The sequence below is a fragment of the Martes martes genome (assembly GCF_963455335.1).
Source record: "Martes martes genome assembly, chromosome: 2".
Classification (NCBI taxonomy): Eukaryota; Metazoa; Chordata; class Mammalia; order Carnivora; family Mustelidae; genus Martes; species Martes martes.
In genome coordinates, this window is record NC_137889.1 from 190,285,353 (window position 1) to 190,306,758 (window position 21,406).

The 21,406-nt window shown below is 32.7% G+C and overlaps 1 protein-coding gene across 5 annotated transcripts in view; it reads right to left on the minus strand.

Moving 5' to 3' along the window:
• TECRL (trans-2,3-enoyl-CoA reductase like) overlaps positions 1 to 21,406 on the minus strand; it is a 100,083-nt gene that overhangs the window by 30,873 nt on the left and 47,804 nt on the right. For 2 of the 5 annotated variants that reach the window (XM_080796589.1, XM_080796586.1), the window contains exons 3-4: positions 12,930 to 12,974; positions 7,165 to 7,268 (exon numbers count right to left, since the gene is read on the minus strand). In XM_080796589.1, coding sequence (XP_080652715.1) covers positions 7,165 to 7,268; positions 12,930 to 12,974 — 149 coding nt within the window. The remainder of the gene's footprint in view (positions 1 to 7,164; positions 7,269 to 12,929; positions 12,975 to 21,406) is intronic. The other 3 variants (XM_080796590.1, XM_080796587.1, XM_080796588.1) reach the window with 2 other exon arrangements.

Sequence of the window (21,406 nt, forward strand, 5' to 3'; positions counted from 1 at the left end):
CACTCCATCTTCAATGCGAATTGCTCTTATCACTGAATGGAATTAGCCTCAGTGACTTTTTTTTTTTTTTTTTTTTCAATTTACACAGCTGGGTCGTCTTGAATTTAATTGATTTGACATTGATTCAAATTGAAATAATTTAGTTCTCTCTTCTGGAAATTTTAGATTTTAATTCTAATGAGTCTGAGTAGATAGTTTAAAGGTTGCCTTCTGAATTCTGGAGCTGAGTCAACCATATATATGGAGAGAGATATCTGATCTATAGAGAGATAATCATTAAGATTTGGAAAGATAATTGGAAACAAGGTTGTTTGATTGTATAAAGATTCGCTGGCTAACTGGCTTTCTGATAGTTTTCTAAATCTATGATGGTCCATTATTAGTTTTCTTTTGATGCTAAAACCAGGTTAAAATCACTCTGGAATTGATACAGAAAAAGGAAAATAATTTATCTCTGAGTGTTCAAAGAGGAAGATTTCAGACATGACAATGATAAATTCAACTGCCATTACTGCTTTACTTTGTCTTTGCCAATTTTCATCATTTTCTAAGAAAGAAAAACTTAAAGCTGCACATGTTTTGCTCAAATATCCAGGTGTGCGTGTTGATTAGAAATTATGTTATTTCCCATAAGAACTTTGTATAACTACATAGTTAGAATACATGATATATATGCATGATATATATATATATAAAATTATGTCTGTGTGTATGTATACACACAAGTATAAACATTTTTTTAAAAGATTTTATTTATTTGAGAGAGAGAGAGAGAGCATGAAAGGGGTGAGGGGCAGAGGGAGAAGCTGGCTCCCTGATGAGCAGAGGGCCTGATGTGGGACTTGATCCTGGGACTCCAGGATCATGACCTGAGCTGAAGGCGGTTGCTTAACCAACTGAGCCACCCAGGTGCCCCTAAACATTTTTATATGTAGGTTTCTTAAGGTATACTTTTTCCATCCCATTAGCCATGGAAGACTTTTACATGAGGGTAAATATGCAACATCTGATTAAGTCAGCGTAAAGCAACTTTTTTACTGATAAACTATATTAATTTACGGCATACAACATGCCTGACTATTCAGAGGTAAAGAAAAGTATTTACCACTTTTGCATGTCTGATAATAGAGTTCAGTTAATACTCCTGAATTAGAGTAATTATTTTATTACAACAAAAAGTTTAAAATATTTGTTTCAATGCCATCTGATCTAGTCAAGTTAATTTTGAGCAAATCCTCTAGTAATATATCAGTTATGAAAAATAGTTAACCTTGACCACATGTCATTCTTTATTAAGTTAATAAAAATGCTATGACAAATATGAAGTTTCTTTGGATCAGGAAATTAAACTACAGTCTTATCTACATCATACCCTAAAAATAAATCAGGAGAACCTGCTGGCTTATAGTAATATGTTCAGGGAGGCCCAATATTTTATCATAAATATTATTCATGCTGAAACATGGAGGTTAAAACAGTACTACAGTATGAAGGCTATATCCTGCCCTGAAAGTAGTAGTGGATGATAAGAAACAACATTTAGACAATGCATCTTTCAAAAAAAGGTCCATTTGGGTGCAAATAGGAAAAAAAAAAAAAGGGGGGAAGGAATGTTTTATTAAACTTAGAAAATAATCAGAAAATAGTTTTAAAGTAAATAAGAAACAAGGACCAGATAGACAAATATTAATAAGACATACTTCTGAAAAAAATTTTTTTTCTTCTCCTACTAAAAAGAAGCAAATCCAAAACCAAAGCCAAATAAACAAACAAATATGCCAGTTATAAGCCCTAGGATATCAGATGAATTTACAAAGACTAGGAAGTCCATTATAAACCAAAAGTTTGGTAGAAGTTATATATTCAAAATAAGTATATATACCTTCTTCTTACTTTGAAGATAAATATATATATAACATCTATATTATATAATATATGATCATAGTTATAATTTATATATAATGTACATTCATATGTATATATAATATTGCTATACCATAAATAAATTATAATTATATAATTATATATATTATACTACAATTAAATTCCAATTTATGTCCAATATGAAATTATTTTCATGCTTTGCCTTTATAGAATGATCACTGTATTAAACTAATGTGCTGCTTTAAATGTAAAATTTAAACTGATAGCAGACATAGGATACAAGGCATCCTTGGTAACTGAGATTTTTTTTGGAACTTCTGTGGAATATTCAACTTGGGATGTCTAAATCGAAAAAAGAAGAAGACAATAAGATGTTTTAGAAATGTAATTTGAAACACGCAGCTGCAATTGTTGAGAACTGATTAGAATCTTTGTGCTTAGACTGGGTTTAATGCATTTCATCCTCTCGAAAAAAAGAAAACTTCTTAGTGCTATTATTATTGGGATGGTGTTGGCTTTACTTCTTTTTTAAAATTGCAATTGACAGTTGAAAACAAAATAAATTGCATTTTTCACAGTTGTTGAAAATTATTGACAAAATAAAGTGGTGCCATCCTTAATCTCCTAATGATGGGAGAGCTATTTAAATTATGAGAGAATTTCTCAACAGTGATACCATTTTGTACTGAATGAGAATCTTTGACATTAATATAATATTAAAAGAAGTTTTTGTTTTGTTTTGTTTTGTTTTAATTCAACCATTATATTAATAACATGTAATGGAGAATTTTATTCTAGGCTATTCAAACCATTGTAATGAGATCAGCATGAAAACTTGATCAAAATGTTTTTCAGGGTTCAAAGAGCTACTGAGTCACTGAGAATTAGAAGGTCAGGGTTTTTTAAACAGAACTCAAGAATAGTGATTGACTCTAGGATTTGAAGTCTGATAGCATCCTAAGAAGACTAAATCTTTAGAGGGTGCCTGAGAAGGGAGGGACAAAAATTGTTGGTTGGCATCTTTTAAAGACAGAAATGGCCTTATAAAATCTCCAGGATTTGGGTTAAGACCTAGAGCCATGATGAAGCAGAAGGAGATCTGTCTTTACAGGTACTAAAGCTCAGCCTGAAATAATTTCAGCCATCAATTGTATTGAGACAACGTAAACCAAATGCCATTAGTCTACCTGCAGGATGATAAATCAGTTTGACAGCAGAGTAACATGCTTCTAGGCCTCAAGCTATCTTTACAAGTTGTTCATGGGTGCCTGGATGGCTCAGTTGGTTAAGTAACTGCCTTGGGCTCAGGTCATGATATCGGGGTCCTAGGATCAAGTCCCACATAGGGGTCCCCTTTTTCTGAGGGGAGTCTGCTTTTCCCTTTCCCTCTGCCTGCCACTCCCCTGCTTATACTCCTTCTCTCTCTATCAAATAAATAAAGTCTTAAAAAAAAAAAAAAAGACACCAAGTTGTTCATATATATTTTCCTGCACTAGGTCAGAAATATAAATGTATAACAGGAGTAAAGATACTGTAATCGTATCCAAAAGAAACAGGAGATATTCAAAAGAGATAAACCGAAGATCTACATAGTAGAATTATGAGACATATTTAAAAATAACCTTTTATATACTCAAAAATAAAAAAAAAAGTTTGAATATTTCAGCAGATACTTGAGACCTCTGATAAGAAAAACATGGAATTGAAATATGAATCCCAGGAGGAAAATACAAAGAGAACAGTGGAAAATCAGATGCTAAAGTGATTATGATAATTTTTCAAATTAAATATTTATACCAAACAGCAGACTCAGATAACACTATAAACCCAAAGCAGGATAAATAGAAACATAATTGTAACTGTGTGCATTATAGTCAAACAGTGTCAAACAAAAGACAAATTTAATTTGAGCCAGGGAAAAGACACATTATTTCAAAAGAGCATAGTGGACTTTTCAACAGAAACTTGGGAGTCAAAAATCAAAATAACGAAATTTTGTAAAGTGAAGACAAATATAACTACCAATATGGAATTATTTTTTCCACAAAAACATTCTCCCCAAATAGTTAAATAAATACATTTTAGGATGAACCGAGTTGAGAAAATTCATCAAGCAGAACTAGAATAAATCACTAAAGTTGTTCTTCAGGAAGAATGATAATGCTCACAGATATAAACTCAGCATTAGAAGAAATAACTAAATTAAAAGTATAAATCTAAATAACTATTGAAATATAAATTTATAGTAGTGGATTTTTATTTAACAGTACCTAGAAAACTAAAATATACCACAATAGAAGGTTAGTCAGGAAGAGATTAAATATCATAAAGTCATTCAATTATCTATGAAGTATCTTCATATCAGTAAACCTAAATTAAACATTTTTTATTAGTGTTCAATATTTTCAAGATGCATATTATAATCTCTTGGGTAATCAGGACAGTTGGTAAAAAAGAGTATATAGCCAAAATAACCAAGAGGCTAATAGAAAATAAGACATGACAACTAACTCCAAATGGGGAAAAAAAATAAAAACAGAACAGAAGAATTGTAGAACACAGGAAACAAATTGAAAGAAAATACTAAGCTTGGTGATAAAATTAGGTATTTCTTTACAATAAAAATAGACTCTGATTAAAATGTAAAACATAAAAAACTATTAAACTATTAGAAGAAAACATAGGAGAAAACTCCCAAATCTAGAACAAAGCAAAGGGTTTTTACATATGGCAGCAAAGACAAAATCCTTAAAACACTGGCAACTTACACTACACTAAACTTGAAAACTTTTTGCACAAAAAAAAAAGAAAAGAAAAGAAAAGAAAAAAAAAAAAAGACAACCACAAATCTTATTCAGACAATGGAACGACAAGCTAAGACTGAGAGGAAATATTTGCAAACCACTTACCAGACAAAATACTTTATCTAGACTATAAAAGGTATTCTTAAAACTCAACAGTGTGTACCAGATAAATAAAAACTTATGTTCATAAAATACCTAAACAAAAGTGATAACAGTTTTATTTATTGTGAAATACTGAAAGCAACCCAAATGCCTGTCAGTGGGTGAAGGATAAACAAACTTCTACATTCATACAACCAAATATTACTCACCAATAAAAGGAACTGAGTATTGATACATACAATAAACAGGATGGATCCCAAAGGCACTACACTTAGAGAAAATTAAACATCAATATAAAAAAATTGAAAAACTGTCTAATTATGTTTATAACATTTGACACATGACAAAAATACAGAAATGAAGAACAGATTGGTGGTTGCCCCAGAATATGGAATACGGAAAAGAGTGTATAAATATAGAGATTAACATGAGAGAGTTCCTTTGTGGAGATGGAAAAATTCTGTATCTGATTGTGGTGGTAGATATCTGAATCTTTGCAAGGGATAAATTGCATAGAACTATAGGACACACAGGAATGAACATAAAAATGGTGAAAAGTTAATTGGATCTTTAATTAGTAAGATCTATATAATGAGAATTATTATACTAACCTTCTATCCTGTCTTTCAATAAGTTTAATGAGGCAAATATTTTCTCAATATTCCATGACAGCACACTGTTACTTGATGAAAAATATTATTAAAATCTTAATTTTGACCTTGCTATAGAGATTGTATCTAAAAAAAAAAAAAAAAGAAACCCAAGAAAACCCAACCCTATGATAATGCTTTTATTATAAAAGCACGTTTTAGTATTTTATAAATGTACAAGAATGTTATGAGTGGTAAATATTGCTTTTATTGTATAATTTAGTAGATATAAAGTGGGTATGATTGCAATGTAATGTGTATATTTTTAGCATTTAATAGGATTGACTCATTTGGAGCAAAAGATGGTGCGAACAATAGGGTTGATTTAAAAATATTCACCCTATTTCCAGAGTTCTCTTTGTCACCTAAATGACTTTCCTTTCAAATAAGCTGTAATTTTCTAGTACAATTGTCCTAGAATTCCACCTTAGCACTTTACTTTCTCTGCTCAGTGCTTATCCAAATAATGCAGTTGGAATTTCTAATGAACTCACCATTAATGTCACTAGTCATGACAAAACTTCTGTAGACAGAATTCCCTTTCCATCATAAATGTGGACAAAGGCTATGAATATTTTAACCTTTGAATATCAAAATGTGCTTGTCCAAAATCTCCTTTAGTAAAGGTCTGTTGCTATCATATTTAAGTATTAAACCCCTTGCTTACATAATTCATGCATTAGTAGGCTTTTTTATAAATATTATACAAAATAAAAGCTGTGACAATATTTTAATAAATGCAAACTTGAATTTCTCTATTTGGGAATTAAGTTATAACAAATAAATTGTTCTGTGTTAGCAATAATTTTAAAAATTGAGTGTTTATATAGAAAACTTAAAGCACTATGTCTGATTATGTGGATTGTTAATGATGGCAAAAAGAAAAGTTATCTTAATATATAAAATATTGAAAGTGCAATCCCATCACAGATATGAAATAGAATGTAATTGGAAAAACTTTAAAATTCTAAAAAAAATAAATTAAAACAATTGAATTGAAAAAATAGAATGATTGCACTATTCTTTGTAAATCAGTGTCAAAATTACTTATCAAATTAACTCTTTGCCACAAAATGTCAGCCAGTATTTCTTCTTGCTACTAAAACTATTTCATCTCTCAATTCCATAACTCGTGAATAGTTCAATGCTTGTGAACTAGTGTCAAGTATTTTCTCTGTTTCTTAATCCTCCATACTGTAGTCTTCATTCTTCTAATGCCATTGGATTCAGTTGCCACCACTTTGAAAGTTCCTCCTTCAAGGAGAGCGGAAAGTATTCCATGACCACTCTACTCAAAGAAGTCTCACTACTCCATCCTGATTTTCCAAAACCTTTGCCTTAGAACATTTTTTATTGAATATGCTATTGCCTCTTTTTCCAATGTCAAAAGAGTCTTCTTATCTCTAGATTCCTAGAAGGAAAAACTGAAGAAATATTATTTAACTAACAATGCACAGAGGAAGCAGAAAAAGAGCCAAAATTAATAGGATAGGTTCGCATTTTAAAAAAAGAATTTACTCTCCGTCCTCCAACAGTGTATTTCCATGGCTCTAATTCCTGTATAAAATTTTGGCCACAGTTCATTGTAAGAATGTAACACTTAAAATGACAGTCTGTACAGTATTTTGTTTCATTATGAACTTATTTGATAAAAATTGTCTTGTCAACAAATTTTTCCTATCAAAATGAAGGACATGTATATTGCATTTCAAATTGATACTTACTGTAGTCCAACTGACCTGTTGACCTAGGTCTGTAAAATAAAGAGTGACAATGGAGGAAGCTGCAATGCTTTGAATGGTTATGTAGTCCTTCAAAAAAGGCCCACCTTAAATAATAAGGAAAAATATTTTAATACAATTTCAAGGCATAGTGATTTTAACAAACAATTTTTAATGTGAAAAATTGTAAATACTAAGGATAAATCATACATAGAAATTGCAATGTATAATAAATATTTAAAGTGAAACAAAACGTAAACAAATGCATTTTATAAAATATCTAACAATGTTTCAAATATACGGTAGTTTCCCACCTCCACCTAAACAACGTGCAGCCTACATCTAGCTACTATCCTGTTGTGTTCTGAGAAAATGTAATATTAGATAATATCATAATCGGATATGACACAAGGTATTTTTAAAGCATAATTTGGTAGGGGGTACCTGGGTGAGTCAGTGGATTGAGTGTCTGCCTTCAGATCGGGTCATGATCTCAGGGTCCTGGGATCAAGCCCTGTGTTGGGCTCCCTGCTCAGTGCATGTCCCTCTCTCTCTCTCTCTCTTCCTGCCACTCTACCTGCTCATGCCCTCTTTCCCTCTAAAATATAGATAGATGATAGATAGATAGATAGATAGATAGATATAGTTTTTTTAAAATATTTTTATTTATTTGACAGACAGAGATCACAAGTAGGCAGAGAGGCAGGCAGGGGTGGGGGGAACAGGCTCCCCGCTGAGCAGAGAGCCTGATGCGGGGCTCGATCCCAGGACCCTGGGATCATGACCTGAGCCGAAGGCAGAGGCCTTAACCCACTGAGCCACCCAGGCGCCCCAGATTTTTTAAAGTATAATTTAGGGTTTCTGCAGACATAAATGTCAACTGTTCTCTAAATTCTTTTATTATATGATAAAATAGGGCAAGTAAATTTTAGAGGTCGTTGCAAGTATCAACAGAGTGACTTGATGTATGTTTTAAAATATCTCTATGGATGCTGTGTGGAAACTGGGAGGAAGGGAGGTAAGAATACTTAGGAAGAAGTTCATTAAGAAGGAATTTTTTGGATTAAGATGGCACTGGTAGAAATGTTAAAAGTTCATCAATTTCATATATGTTTTGAACATAGAGCAGGTTCAACCTGAGAAGAAAGTATTTCAGTGAAATAAAGGCAGCTCTTAGATTTTTGGCCTGGGCAATTAGGAATATTAAATTTCATTAACTGTCAGGAAGAAGACTGGGGAAGGAGAAGGATTTGGGGTAGAATTTAAGATTTCAGTTAAGGTATGCTAAGTATGTTGTAGTTATCAGACATTCAAGTGGGAGCTAGCAAATAGGCAGTTGGGTAGGTGTGTCTGTAGATATCTGAAAGTCATTAACATGTAAAGCCATGCTGTGTGATAAGATTATTTAAGTGTTCAGTTTGAAAAGAAAATGGAAACTGAAACAGATTTCTAACACTACGGCTTTCAAAGTAATAAGAGAAACATAGAGCAAAGATTACTGAGAAGGAATTTCTCATGAAATCAGAGAAGAATAAACAACTAATGTCTTAGAAGACGTGTAAAGGAAATGCTCCATTCTTAATAATAAACACTAGATAAGCCCAACATGTGTGTCCTGAAAGATATGTACAAAGTTGTTCATTTTAGCATTACTTATAACTGCAAAACAATTGTAAAACCTTAAATCTTCATAAATGAGACAACGGTAAATATATCTTGTTTTATTCGAAGAAAGATATACCATACAGAAAGAAAAGTGAACTAGGGCTAAATGAATCTCACAAGTATAATGCCATTATTATTGTCATTGTAATTGTTTGTATTTTTATTATTCTTTATGCCAATCTATCTGTGATTTGTCTTTATCCCCAGTCATGAAAAAGTGTCATTTCATTCTCTATTTTTTTTTTTAAGATTTAACTTATTATTTGAGAGACAGAGCATGAGCATGGGGGAGGGATAAAAAGAGAGAGAGCTGAACAGGAAACCGGGAGCCGAAGTGGGGACACTTCCAGCACCCTTGGATCATGACCTAAGCTAAAGGCAGATATTTAACTGATCCCTCCATTCTCTATTTTTCCAAAATACATTCAATGTTAATTTATGACTATTTTTAGATGATTTTCAGAATCCAATTACAATGATTTACAATTACAGATATTTTAAAGTAAGGTAAAAATGTGCACTTTTTTATATATTAATTTCAAAAATGATATTTGATAAAGCCAATATGTATATGGTAGGCTATCATTCCCTTGACTGGGTCATGTTTTGTGGCTTTATAAGAGGGATTATTCAGGTAGGTCTGAGTTAATCATGTATTATTTAAATCCGCATGAATAGGTAAGTGAGAAGAATTCGGATTCAAAGTACTAGAATCATGGTACTATAGTATCAGAAAGATTGCTGGGATGAAGATGGAGAGAACCACATGGCAAGTAAAGCAAATAGTCTCTAGGAACTGTAATGGCCTATATAATGCAACAAGTAGCAAGGAAACAGAAACCTCTGTCATAGAGCCACAAAAAAAAAAAAAAAATCTTCAGACAATAAGAATGAAATAAGAATGAAAAAAAGAAGTAGAATTTTCTAAAAGTCTTAAGATGAGAATTCAGTTCAGCCAACACCTTGATTTTGATACTCTGAGCAAAGAATCCTGCCATACTGTATCTTCAAGCTAATAAATGAGTGTTATTTTAAGCCTAGTTTATGGTGATTTGTTACACAGCAATAGGAAGTTAATGCAACATGGATCAAGGTAAAGACTTCAATATACAAATGGCCATTATCATTTTGACAATCATGTATAACAACAAGAAATGTTAATAAAGACGAAATAATCTGAGATCTCTGTACCACCTGAAAGTGCTGAAAACATCTTTCCAACATACATCTATTGACACCTTGGGGGAGGGGATTAGTTTCTACTCCTCTATCGCTCTTGATGACTTCACGGAACAGACCATTGGCATATTTTTAAAATGCAGTCCCATCAATAAGACATTTGAGTAGAAGGAGAGAATCCGGGCATGTCATTAACCACACTACTCAGACTCAGTAAACAGGGAACCTGTCCTTGGCCTTCTATGCCTATGTCCTTTACCAAAGGGAAAGGAATGTGTAGGGCCAAGAACATACTCCTAAAACAGGAGCCAGTGCCATGGGTATCAGGCTTCAGCCTCTTAAGTCCCCTAAATTTTCTGCCCAAATTATTTTAAACAAATCTGCTTTGGGGGGCTTTTCTTCCCCTCAAATGGGCCAGACACTAGTGTATGTAGTGTAGGGGTGTGTCAAGGCTCTTATATAAGTGGCATGGATGATTAGAGCCAGAGCTAGGAAGGAAATGACCAAGTCTACCCATGTTTTACCTTTCTATTGTAGAAATCCAATGATTTTAAGTGTTAGAAATTCAGCTCTGTGCTTCCAGAACATTATTAAGTATATTAATCAAGGTAGGAAGAAAGAACACATTTTAGTTACCAGTTTCTATGACAGTTGTATTACAGTTGTGACTGTAGGTCCTTACCCTTCCCATATCCACAACATTTACAGTATGACTTTTAGTATCTCCTATAAGAGTTGATGCCTATTTCTGCACTCCCTTGAATATGGGTTCGCTTAGTCAATCACTTCAGCTAACAGAATGTAGGGCAAGGGATATGACACTTCCAAGCCTGGGCCTTAAGAATTCTTGAGTGCTTACGCTCATTTGTTTGCACCCCTAAATCCACCATGAGAACAAGTCCCGAATATTCTGCTGAAGCATGAGAAACCAAATAGGGTAGAGAGGATTGGCTATAGTCATGGTCATCCTAGACCAGCCAGTCACCAAGAACCCACCAGCTGACTGAAGCTGCTTGAGTGGACCCACACGAGTAATGCTAAGACCAGCTCAGCTCAGCACAACCACTGAGCTGAAAAAAAAAAAAAAAAAAAAAAAAAAAAAGTTGTTAATTTGCTCTTAAAGTCTGTTTGTTATTTTCTTTTATGTTTTACTGGTGTCTTTTGTGTGAGGAAACAATAAAGACTAAATCTGCATGATGTCCTTGTTCATAGTATAAGCATTCTGGGAAACATATTCTGGCAGGAAATATAGGTAATATTTAGGCCTTACCTTGTTTTAGTGTTAAGATTTCTTTCCTTAATATTAATAGTTATAACATCAGTTATAACTAATTGATGAAGTATCTACCATGTGTCAATCACTATAGTGCTTTATAAATATGACCTTATTTAACACTTATAAAACACAAACCAAACCATGGGTTAAGCTCTTTATTAGCTCTACTTTATGAAAGAAGATTCTATAGATAGGTAAGAAAAGTCAGGTTTCAAAATTCTGTGTTACTCCAAACAACCTCTTTGTACCACATCCTTCTTAGCTTGCTAAAATAATTGACCCTTTGTTTTTTTTTTTTTTTTCAAATATGTCATCACATTTCTGTTCAAGGACATTTAATGGCTATATTTCATTCAGATCATACCCTGTACATATATGGGAAGGGAACAAAATAAATATATGTGAGGAGAAAGTAAAAAGCCACATTCACTAGGAAGAATGAACAGAAATTCCCAGTTTCTTGTAGTGTCCTTCAAATTGAACTATATTTTATACTGATGCTTATGGCATTCTAGAGTCTTCATTATATAAGAGTCAATTTAGAAAAAATACTATAAGATTTTATGTTATTTGAACATTCATGTGTTGAAAGGCATTTATACAGTTAACATATACTGGGCCTGCAGAAGCAAAAATAAGCAAGATGATGAATCTTCTCCATTAATCTCTAGCCAGATAGGAATTTGTCTTGCACATTTGAGCTTGCAAGAATTTGAGATCATCAAGAAAGTGTGACTTCCAAGAATACCATGATTCCTATTTCTTCAGCATAGAGGTCTTGGAGAAACCTGGAATGTCTAAGAAACAATGAAAACAAACACAACACCTTAGAGAAATGTGAGGAAATCATCATTTGTCTTTAAGTAAAGGTAATATTTGAGAAAGGATGGCCTGAGTATTAGCAAAGGAACCAGAAAAAAGAAAAAAAAAAAAAGCATTTCATCACTGTACGGAAAAATTTAGAGACTGAAATTCCTTAATAGATTTACTGTTACTGACTTTGAGTAAGTATTCTTCCAAAATTTATATGCTACCACAGCTCTTATTTAACAAGTACAAAATTAAGGTCAAGTTGATGTAATATCACTGACAATGATTCTTAATAAGAGTAACTTTTAAGTGTATCTACTTATAAATTTTTTGAATGAGGAATAGGATTTAATAATTTGAGAAACTTGAGTCTTAATACTGGATATGATATTTTCCCTAAAATTCATTCATTTTTGCTCTTCCTTAGCTCATTTATTCTGCTGTAAAAAAGAAAGAAAGAAAGAAAGAAAGAAAGAAAGAAAGAAAGAAAGAAAAAAGGGAAGGACGGAAAAAATTATTGAGCAGTATCCCTGAGAACATTTTAAGTGATAATAGAATGAGGAAATAAAGCAGTAAAACTTTTAGAAAGAGAAAGATGTTAGCTCAGATCCTGCCTCCAATGTACATGATGGTGGATGTGTGAAAATTATCTCCTTGAGACTAAAATTTCTCATGCAAAAAATGAAGCACAAACCTATGTGGAGAATCAATTGACATAACTGACTTAGAGCACTTACTACAATGCCTACCATTTAGTAAGTGATAAATAAATATTAGCTATTGATGACAGAAAATGGATTCCAAATTAAATAAATAAATCAGTGAAATTGATTCTTACCTTGTTCTAACTGCAGGCCAACGCGGGAAGGATACCACTTTGGACCTTTCCATGAAAAAGAAAGAATTTAATTGTTAGCACAAGTTCATACACATTTTAAAATCTAATATTTCTTTGGATAGATCCCTAGTAGTGCAATTGCTGGATCATAAGGTAATTGATTTTAAACTTTTTGAGGAACCTCTATACTGTTTTCCAGAGTGGCTGCACCACTTTGCCCTCCCAACAGTGTAAGAGGGTTCCCCTTTCTCTGCATCCTCACTGACACCTCTCATTTCTTGGCTTGTTAATTTTAGTCATTCTGACTGGTGTCAGGTGATATCTCATTGTAGTATTGAGTTGTATTTCCTTCATGATGAATGATATTGAGCATCTTTACATCTTTTCAGGTGTCTGTGGGCCATGTGGATGTCTTCTTTGGAAAAATATCTTCTGAACATTTTTAAATTGGATTATTCATTTTTGGGGTGTTGAGTTTTATACGTTCTTTATATATTTTGGATACTAACTCTTTATCAGAAATTATCATTTGCAAATATCTTCTCCCATTCTGAAGACTGCCTCTTAGTTTTGTTGATTGTTTCCTTTACTGTGTAGAAGCTTCTTATTTTGATGAAGTCCCAATAGTTTATTTTTGCTTTTGTTTCCCTTGCCTCAGGAGATGTGTCTAGTAAGAAGTTACTATGGCCAATGTCAAAGAGGTTACTGCCTCTAGGCAGTAATCTGTTACTCCTCTAGGATTTTTATGGTTTCAGATCTTACATTTAGGTCTTTAACCTTATGATCCAGCAATTACATTACTAGGTATTTACCCAAAGAATACAAAAATACTAATTCAAATGGATAACATGCATTCCAATGTTTATAGCAGCATTATCTACAATAGCCAAATTATAGAAAAAACCCACATGTCTCCAACTGATGAATAAATAAAGAAGTAGTATATATGTTCAATGGAATATTACTTGGCCACAAAAAAGAATGAAAGCTTACCATTTGCAATAATGTGGTTGGAGCTAAAGACTATCACATTAAGTGAAATAGTCTGAGAAAGACAAATACCATATCATTTCACTCTTACGTGGAATTTAAGAAACAAGACAAATTATCATAGGGCAAAAAAGAGAAAGAAGCAAACCAAGAAAAAGACTCTCAACTATAGGGGTGCCTGGGTGGCTCAATGGGTTAAAGCTTCTGCCTTCGGCTCAGGTCATGGTCCCAGGGTCCTGGGATCGAGCCCCACATCGGGCTCTCTGCTCAGCGGGGAGCCTGCTTCCTCCGCTCTCTGTGCCTGCCTCTCTGCCTACTTGTGATCTCTCTCTCTCTCTGTCAAATAAATAAATAAAATCTTTAAAAAAAGGTTTAAAAAAAAAAGACTCTCAACTATAGAGAATAAAGTGATGGTTAACAAAGGGCAGGTAGGTGAAGGGATTGGTTAAATAGGTGATGAGAATTAAGGAGTGCATTTATGATGACCCCCAGCTGTTGTATGTAAGCACTGAATCACTAAATTGTACACCTGAAATCAATATTACACTGTATGTTAACTAACTGGAATTTAAATAAAACAAATGATTAATCCAATTTAAAAATAGGCAGAATATATGTACATACATTTTCCTCCCCATGCCAAGAATCTAATAGTTTCTGCTGGAAGACAGATTCAATCTCAGGAAGGGCATAAAGTAGTTATTCAGTGTCATAAGTGGAGATAAATCTTGGCAGTGTGCTGATGAGCATGGTGGATAGCTATGATAAGAGCTTCATGGTTTTTCTGTTTTTGTAATTTTTCTAATTTTTCTAATTTTTTTTTAATTTTCTGTTTTTCAATCTGGGGACTGACTACATAGATGTTCAATCTGTGGACATATACTAAGGTATATGACATAGAAATTGTGCACTTTATGTAAGTTATTCTTCAATACAATGCTTAAACATCTTCATTTAAAACCAAGGAACATTGATCTTATATATTATTTTTTTATATTGGCACCTGAAAGTGGGTTATTTTCTTTACCAAGAGTAATACACGCTATTGGAATGATATATATTATTGACTTTTAATAATTATAAGCCCATTGATCATAGTAGATCATCACTTTAGTATATTTTCCTTATAATGTCATTAGGAATAAATACATAGTTTACTAAAGAATTCTACCTGGATAGAGAATCAAAATACATTTACCATACACAGCCCTAATAGAAAAAATGGATCACAAGTACCAGAATATATTTATTTTCTCTTAAAATGAATTCTGCTATCATTTTAAAGATTCTATTGAAAATTTAATTCTCAACTTTGATATCCAGTATCAAGCAAATTAACTTGTTTTATAATAAATTAAAAGAAGAGCACCTTCAAAGGAATATTCTACATTGCTCTTTTGTTTTCAAAACATTGCTTTTTAAAGTGGTAATAAGAATGATGATAATAAGATATAACTAGACCATTTCAATAGATTCTTTCTAAATTTACTGCAAAAAGACAATGTATATATGCACATTATCATGGACAAATATCTATAAGTCAAAATTGTAATCACATATTTAAAACTATTTAGGATATCTAACAAAATGTGATAATAGCATAACAAATGAGCAGACACAAAATTTAACTTAGATATTAATTTTTTAAATTAGAGGATATTAAAGTAGACACTTTTGTTTTGTATTTGTATTTACTAATAAAATTATTATTATTTATATAGCCATTGGTTGTTCTGGAATGTATACTAACATTATTTGCTGAAAGATATTTTTATTTTTTTTGAAAGATATTTTTAAATAATTATTTTTGTTACTCATAGTGAAAATCTGCTACCAAAGAAGATACGATGAAAATGCATACAACAGAGACTTCCATTGTTGTTGTTTTTTTTTTAATTTTATTTATTTATTTGACAGTCAGAGATCACAAGTAGGCAGAGAGGCGGGCAGGGAGAGAGGGGGAAGCAGGCTCCCAGCTGAGCAAAAAGCCTGATGCAGGGCTCAATCCCAGGACCCTGAGATCATGACCCAAGTTGAGGGCAAAGGCTTAACCCACTGAGCCACCCAGGCACCCCGAGACTTCCATAGTTTTAACTGAGTTTTGAATATGGGTAATTGCAGAAAATACACATATAATTGGAATCCATTTATATTGAACAGATGGAGATTGAGCACCTATGACGGGTATATGTAAAAGCTCCCAATTTATGTCTATTTAAATAATATGCACATGAGATCTTGCTTTCAACAGCACTTTGTGATGCCTCCTATGATGTAAATGAAAAACTATCATTCTAAACCCATAGATCTATCTATGAACTAAATGACTGAATACTGGCTGAACCCACAATGATACATCAGAGAAATTAAAAATTTTAAACACTTACTGGGAAACCCATGTCCTTCTAACTCTGTCAACATGGATAATCTATAAATGTACTTTTGGAATAAACTTGGCATTTATAGGTTGTGACCTTTTAACAGTGTGTCCTAGTGAAACATAGTTATTAACTGATTATACAAGCCTTTAGATTGGTTTCAGTCACCTTTTCAAAGAGCAGAGAATACATTTGTTGAAATGTTCTGTGCTTGCTGTGGGAAGGTAGAATAGGTTTGAAGAATGGCAGAAAAAAGACAATATAAATGATAAAGAACATATGTTGCTTAAGGATTTTTAGCATGGATGAATAGTCTAAAAGATTATATTGTGGAATACATTAAAGTAAGACAACTGGCTTACAAATGAATTATAACTACATAGAGGATCTAATGCATCTGCCAGTCTCCAAAATTATCAAGATACTAAACTTGATTTGTGTAACTTTTTTTTTTCATATTCTAACCATGACTTATAATTCATTTCTTTTTTTTTTAAAGATTTTATTTATTTATTTGACAGACAGAGATCACAAGTAGGCAGAGAGGCAGGCAGAGAGAGAGAGGGAAGCAGGCTATCTGCCGAGCAGAGAACCCAATGTGGGGCTCGATCCCAGGACCCTGGGATCATGACCTGAGCTGAAGGCAGAGGCTTTAACTCACTGAGCCACCCAGGCGCCCCTATAATTCATTTCTTGAAAACTGAAAGTGTTTATATCACTAAGGGATAACATTTTATTTTATTATTTTTTATTTTATTTTATTTTAATTCATTTTTATTTTTATTTACTTATCTGAGAGAGAGAGCACTAACAGGGATGGGCAGAGGGAGAAACAGACTCCTTGCTAGCTGGGACCCTGATGCAAGGCTCAATCCCAGGACCCTGAGATCATGACCTGAGCCAAAGGCAGATGCTTAACCAACTGAGCCACCCAGGTGCCCCAGGGATAACATCCTAAATGAGTAATATATGTAATTCAATATATATGTACTTAAAAATGTAATTAAAATATATTTATTTTAACAAAGTAGTATTTTCCAAACTGTTGATTGTGAGCCATTAATAAATTGAAAAATGGAATTAGTGTATTATTCTTAGCATTACTTAAAGGAATAGAATAGAATAAGTAGAGATGGATCATCATGACACTGGATGCAATGTATTGCAATAAATTCTAGATGGGTTAAATATTGTTTCTTGAACTTTTGTTCAGTAGTTCAAATTGTATAAGTACATTTTATTTTTATAAGACCAATAATAATTTCTTATTCTGAATCACCATCAAAAAGTTTTGAAATCTGTGAATCCTAGAACACTTAGGTCCTCACTTATAACCCTCAGTGAAACTTGCCCTTTACTCTGACCCTTTCCTTGATTCACCAATCCCAGTAGGAAGAATAAGTTCTGAGAGCAGTTAGGGATTAAAGAAAGTTAATAAATGTGATGGAACCTCCATATTGAACCACAGAGACTTCTGAGAATTAATGAAATTATGACCAATTTTTGTTGTTTACATCCTGGGTTCTTTACGGCTTGTGTGAGAAAAGATAAAGAACAAAAGAAATAGAGTATAGACCTAAGAAGTATGCTATGTAGAGCTGGCTCTGTTCAAGAGTTTAATGGAAGAAAGATGAAGTTCTACAAGCTTCTACATGGGTCAGTTTAATTCCTCAATATTCCAAAACTGGTTGTAGAAGAAAATAAACAAATTTGTCTGGCCTATTCGCTGTGACCTGCCACTAGATACTAATGTAGCAATCAAAGCTAATCTTGGAGATGACAGTTCCAAAGATTTAGAAACAATGAAGTCTTATTTTCCAAGTAATTGATATATACAAGATAGGAAATAGATTCTAACTATGCTGAAAAAATAACCATGACTCCTGTCAGGGAAAACAAAAAAAACAAAAACAAAAACAACAAACAAACAAACAAACAAAAAACTTTAGAAAATAAGCCTCAAGAAAATGTAGCATTATTATTATTTTTTAAAATAATCTCTAGGCCCAGCGTAGGGCTTGAACTCACAACCCTGAGATCAAGAATCACATGTTGTACCAAGCACTCCAAGAAAACATTATGAATTAAAGTGTACCAACTGTTATTTCTAATAAACCTCTTGAAAGAAAAAGTAAATTGTATGTGTATATAATTATATAGTATATAACATAATAATATATTTCTGTAATTTTTCCTTGTTTATATACACAGGAGCTTATTTGACAAAAGACTGAATACAATTTATAGAAATCAAACTTATCATCAACTTATTTTTAGTAATAACAAAATAATGGGATGATAGAATAGACAACTAGACCAGGCAGAAGAGAGAATTAGCTAGGTGGAAGATGGACCAGAGGAAATTACTCAGAAAGTAGAAACATGAAATGATTAAGAAAATATGAAACAGTTTAAAAGAAATAGGGGTTAAAAGTGAACAATATATTAGGCATACGCAAGCATAAGAAAAAATATTAATTACAATGGTAAACTATATATTCCTCCCCATACCTCATATTGAGGACAACTAGAAAAGTATGGAAAATATTTTCTCAAATTTTCCACAAAGTAATTAGAAACATGAAGAATTATGAAACCAAGCTCTGGGAGGGCAGAAAGTCCGGAAAGCTGAGTCTAGCACTGAAGTCACAGTCCCCTAGAGATAGCAGCTTTTATGGGAAGAAACAGCTGAGTGGACTTCCCACAAACTCACAAGCCTAAGGGAACAGAAGGAATAGACTACAACCCCAGTTGAGAGGTAGAAGCCCTGGTAAAAGCACAATATTCCAATTGGTTTTGCAAAATAAGGGCAAATAAGAAATAAGTCAGTTCCTACAAGAATTGAAGCTGAATTTTGAATCATCTCATTTCCTGTTTGGATTCAAGTGATCTATAACCTCCACAGTCCTGCCCAAGAAAGCAAAAGTAATTAACATTTTTCAAATTTTCATGGATGGCAATTAAACTGATGCCAGATTTCCAAATAGCAACAATAAAAGGCATTAGACAATTCTTCTAAATGGAGTATCTTTTAAAGAAAACACAAGGACATTACTAGAGTGAGAAATCTCACACTCAGTAGACCCATTCTGCCTGTTATTAGTTGAATACCTAAAGGACCAACTTTTAGAAAAGTAAGTTAATTCAAGGATGAAAAGATAAGGTAAACTAAACAATGTTGAACAAAGGAAATGGCATATATGTGGATACTTCTATATAAAATAGCAGAATATATATACATATATACAATTCACTTATATAAAATAATATAGATAACAGTAATAATAATGTATATGCATATACAGAAACAAAATATTAGACAACAATAACATACAAAATGGAATGCACTCTCCAAAATTGAAAGCATTCTTAAGATTTAGATAATTCTAAATACATTGGATTATTTAGGAAGAATATAGAAACATTGACTAATCTCAGATTTTGATAAAAAGATTTTTCTTTCTTATTTATTTATTTATTTATTTATTTGAAAAGGATAAGGAGGAGCAGAGGGGGAGAGAGAGAGAGAATCGTATGCAGGCTCCACACCCAAAGCAGAGCCTGACATTTGGCTCAAACTTTTGACCCTGAGATCATGAGCTGAGACAAAATCACGAGTCAGACACAACTTATTGAGCCACCCAGGATCCCCAAAATATTATTTTTTTTTAAATTTTGAGTTTATTGTAAGCATGTTTCTATTAATTTTCTTATTAATAACTTCCACATATATTCCTTTTTCTAATATCCAAAGTACACAACTGTCTCTTTTCCTCTCAGTCAAAATATATGCTCCGACTGAAAAGTTCTCATATGTGCAAAATGAAATTAAAGTACAGGAGATATCAATCAAGTAATAGAATGCTAAGTAGGAAACATGATGTCATGACAGAATGTCCTGTGCTCTTTGCATCGTCTCCTTGGCTACACTGCTTTATTAATTAGTACTGCTATAGTCCTTCCAAACACTATAATCCTATAAGAAAGCCTGAACAAAAGGGCAGCACATGAATTCTGTTTCCTTTTTTATAATAAATAAACACCAAACATATTATACAAAGCTCCTTATGCACTAAAATACTGGCTGTTGATTTAATATTGTTGAGTCAGTTGTTTTTTTTGGTACAAATGATTCATTCAGTACAGTACTTCCCTAGAACTAAATGGACCATTCTTTTCTTTGTAAACCATTTATTTGCAGTCTTATAAATGTCAACTACATAATTAAGTGATCAAGCTAAAATAGAATCAAGGAAGCTAGTAAGATATGATATGTGTGATAGTGTTTATACATCTGAAAAATAAAAGAACCATTTCTTATTTCATCCCAACAACAACAAAAAGTTTTAACACTAAATCTGGCACCAACCAATGTATATAATTTTGCTGACCTTGAAAAGAAAATGCATCTGCTAAAGAATTTGCTATTATGAAGTGCTCAAATAAGAAAGACAGAGTGCTATCACACTGTATAATCAGCAATCACAAAGCAAGGCTTCTGCAGGAAAACAGACATGGTTCTAAAAATGGAAAATTTAAAAGCTGCATAAAAATATTCAGAATTATAAAAGAGAGCATGAAAGGAAGAAGCATAAAGTAACAAGCCAATTTCACAGTAAATACAAAGCATAAAGCAAGAATAATGTGGGGCCAGGAGAAGAGCACACAGAGTATAAACAGACTATTCCTTTATCCTCACCGGCTTAAATTCATAACCAGTTTGTTCTCCAAATTATCCACCATACTTCTAAGAAATTACCAGAATTGATCATCATGCCTATATCTCCATTTACACTGGCCACCATTAGCTATCAAGTCTCCCAGAATATTTATCATCATAATGATATTTCTTCCAATTTTGTCTTGCACAATCACTAATCAGACCCAATTGTCCACCTCTCCATGCCTTCTAACACTCCCCGAATGCACTTGAGGGCACTTATAGTCTGTCAACAGCAAAATACTTCTAAACGATCAATTTCCACTCAAAAACATCCCTCCATCTTCTTCCTTTAATAGAAAACTTCTCTGCATGATTTTCAACTAAGTATTTGTTCTTCACACTAAACCCTTCCAATTAGAGGTATGAAAATGTCTTAGGAAACCACC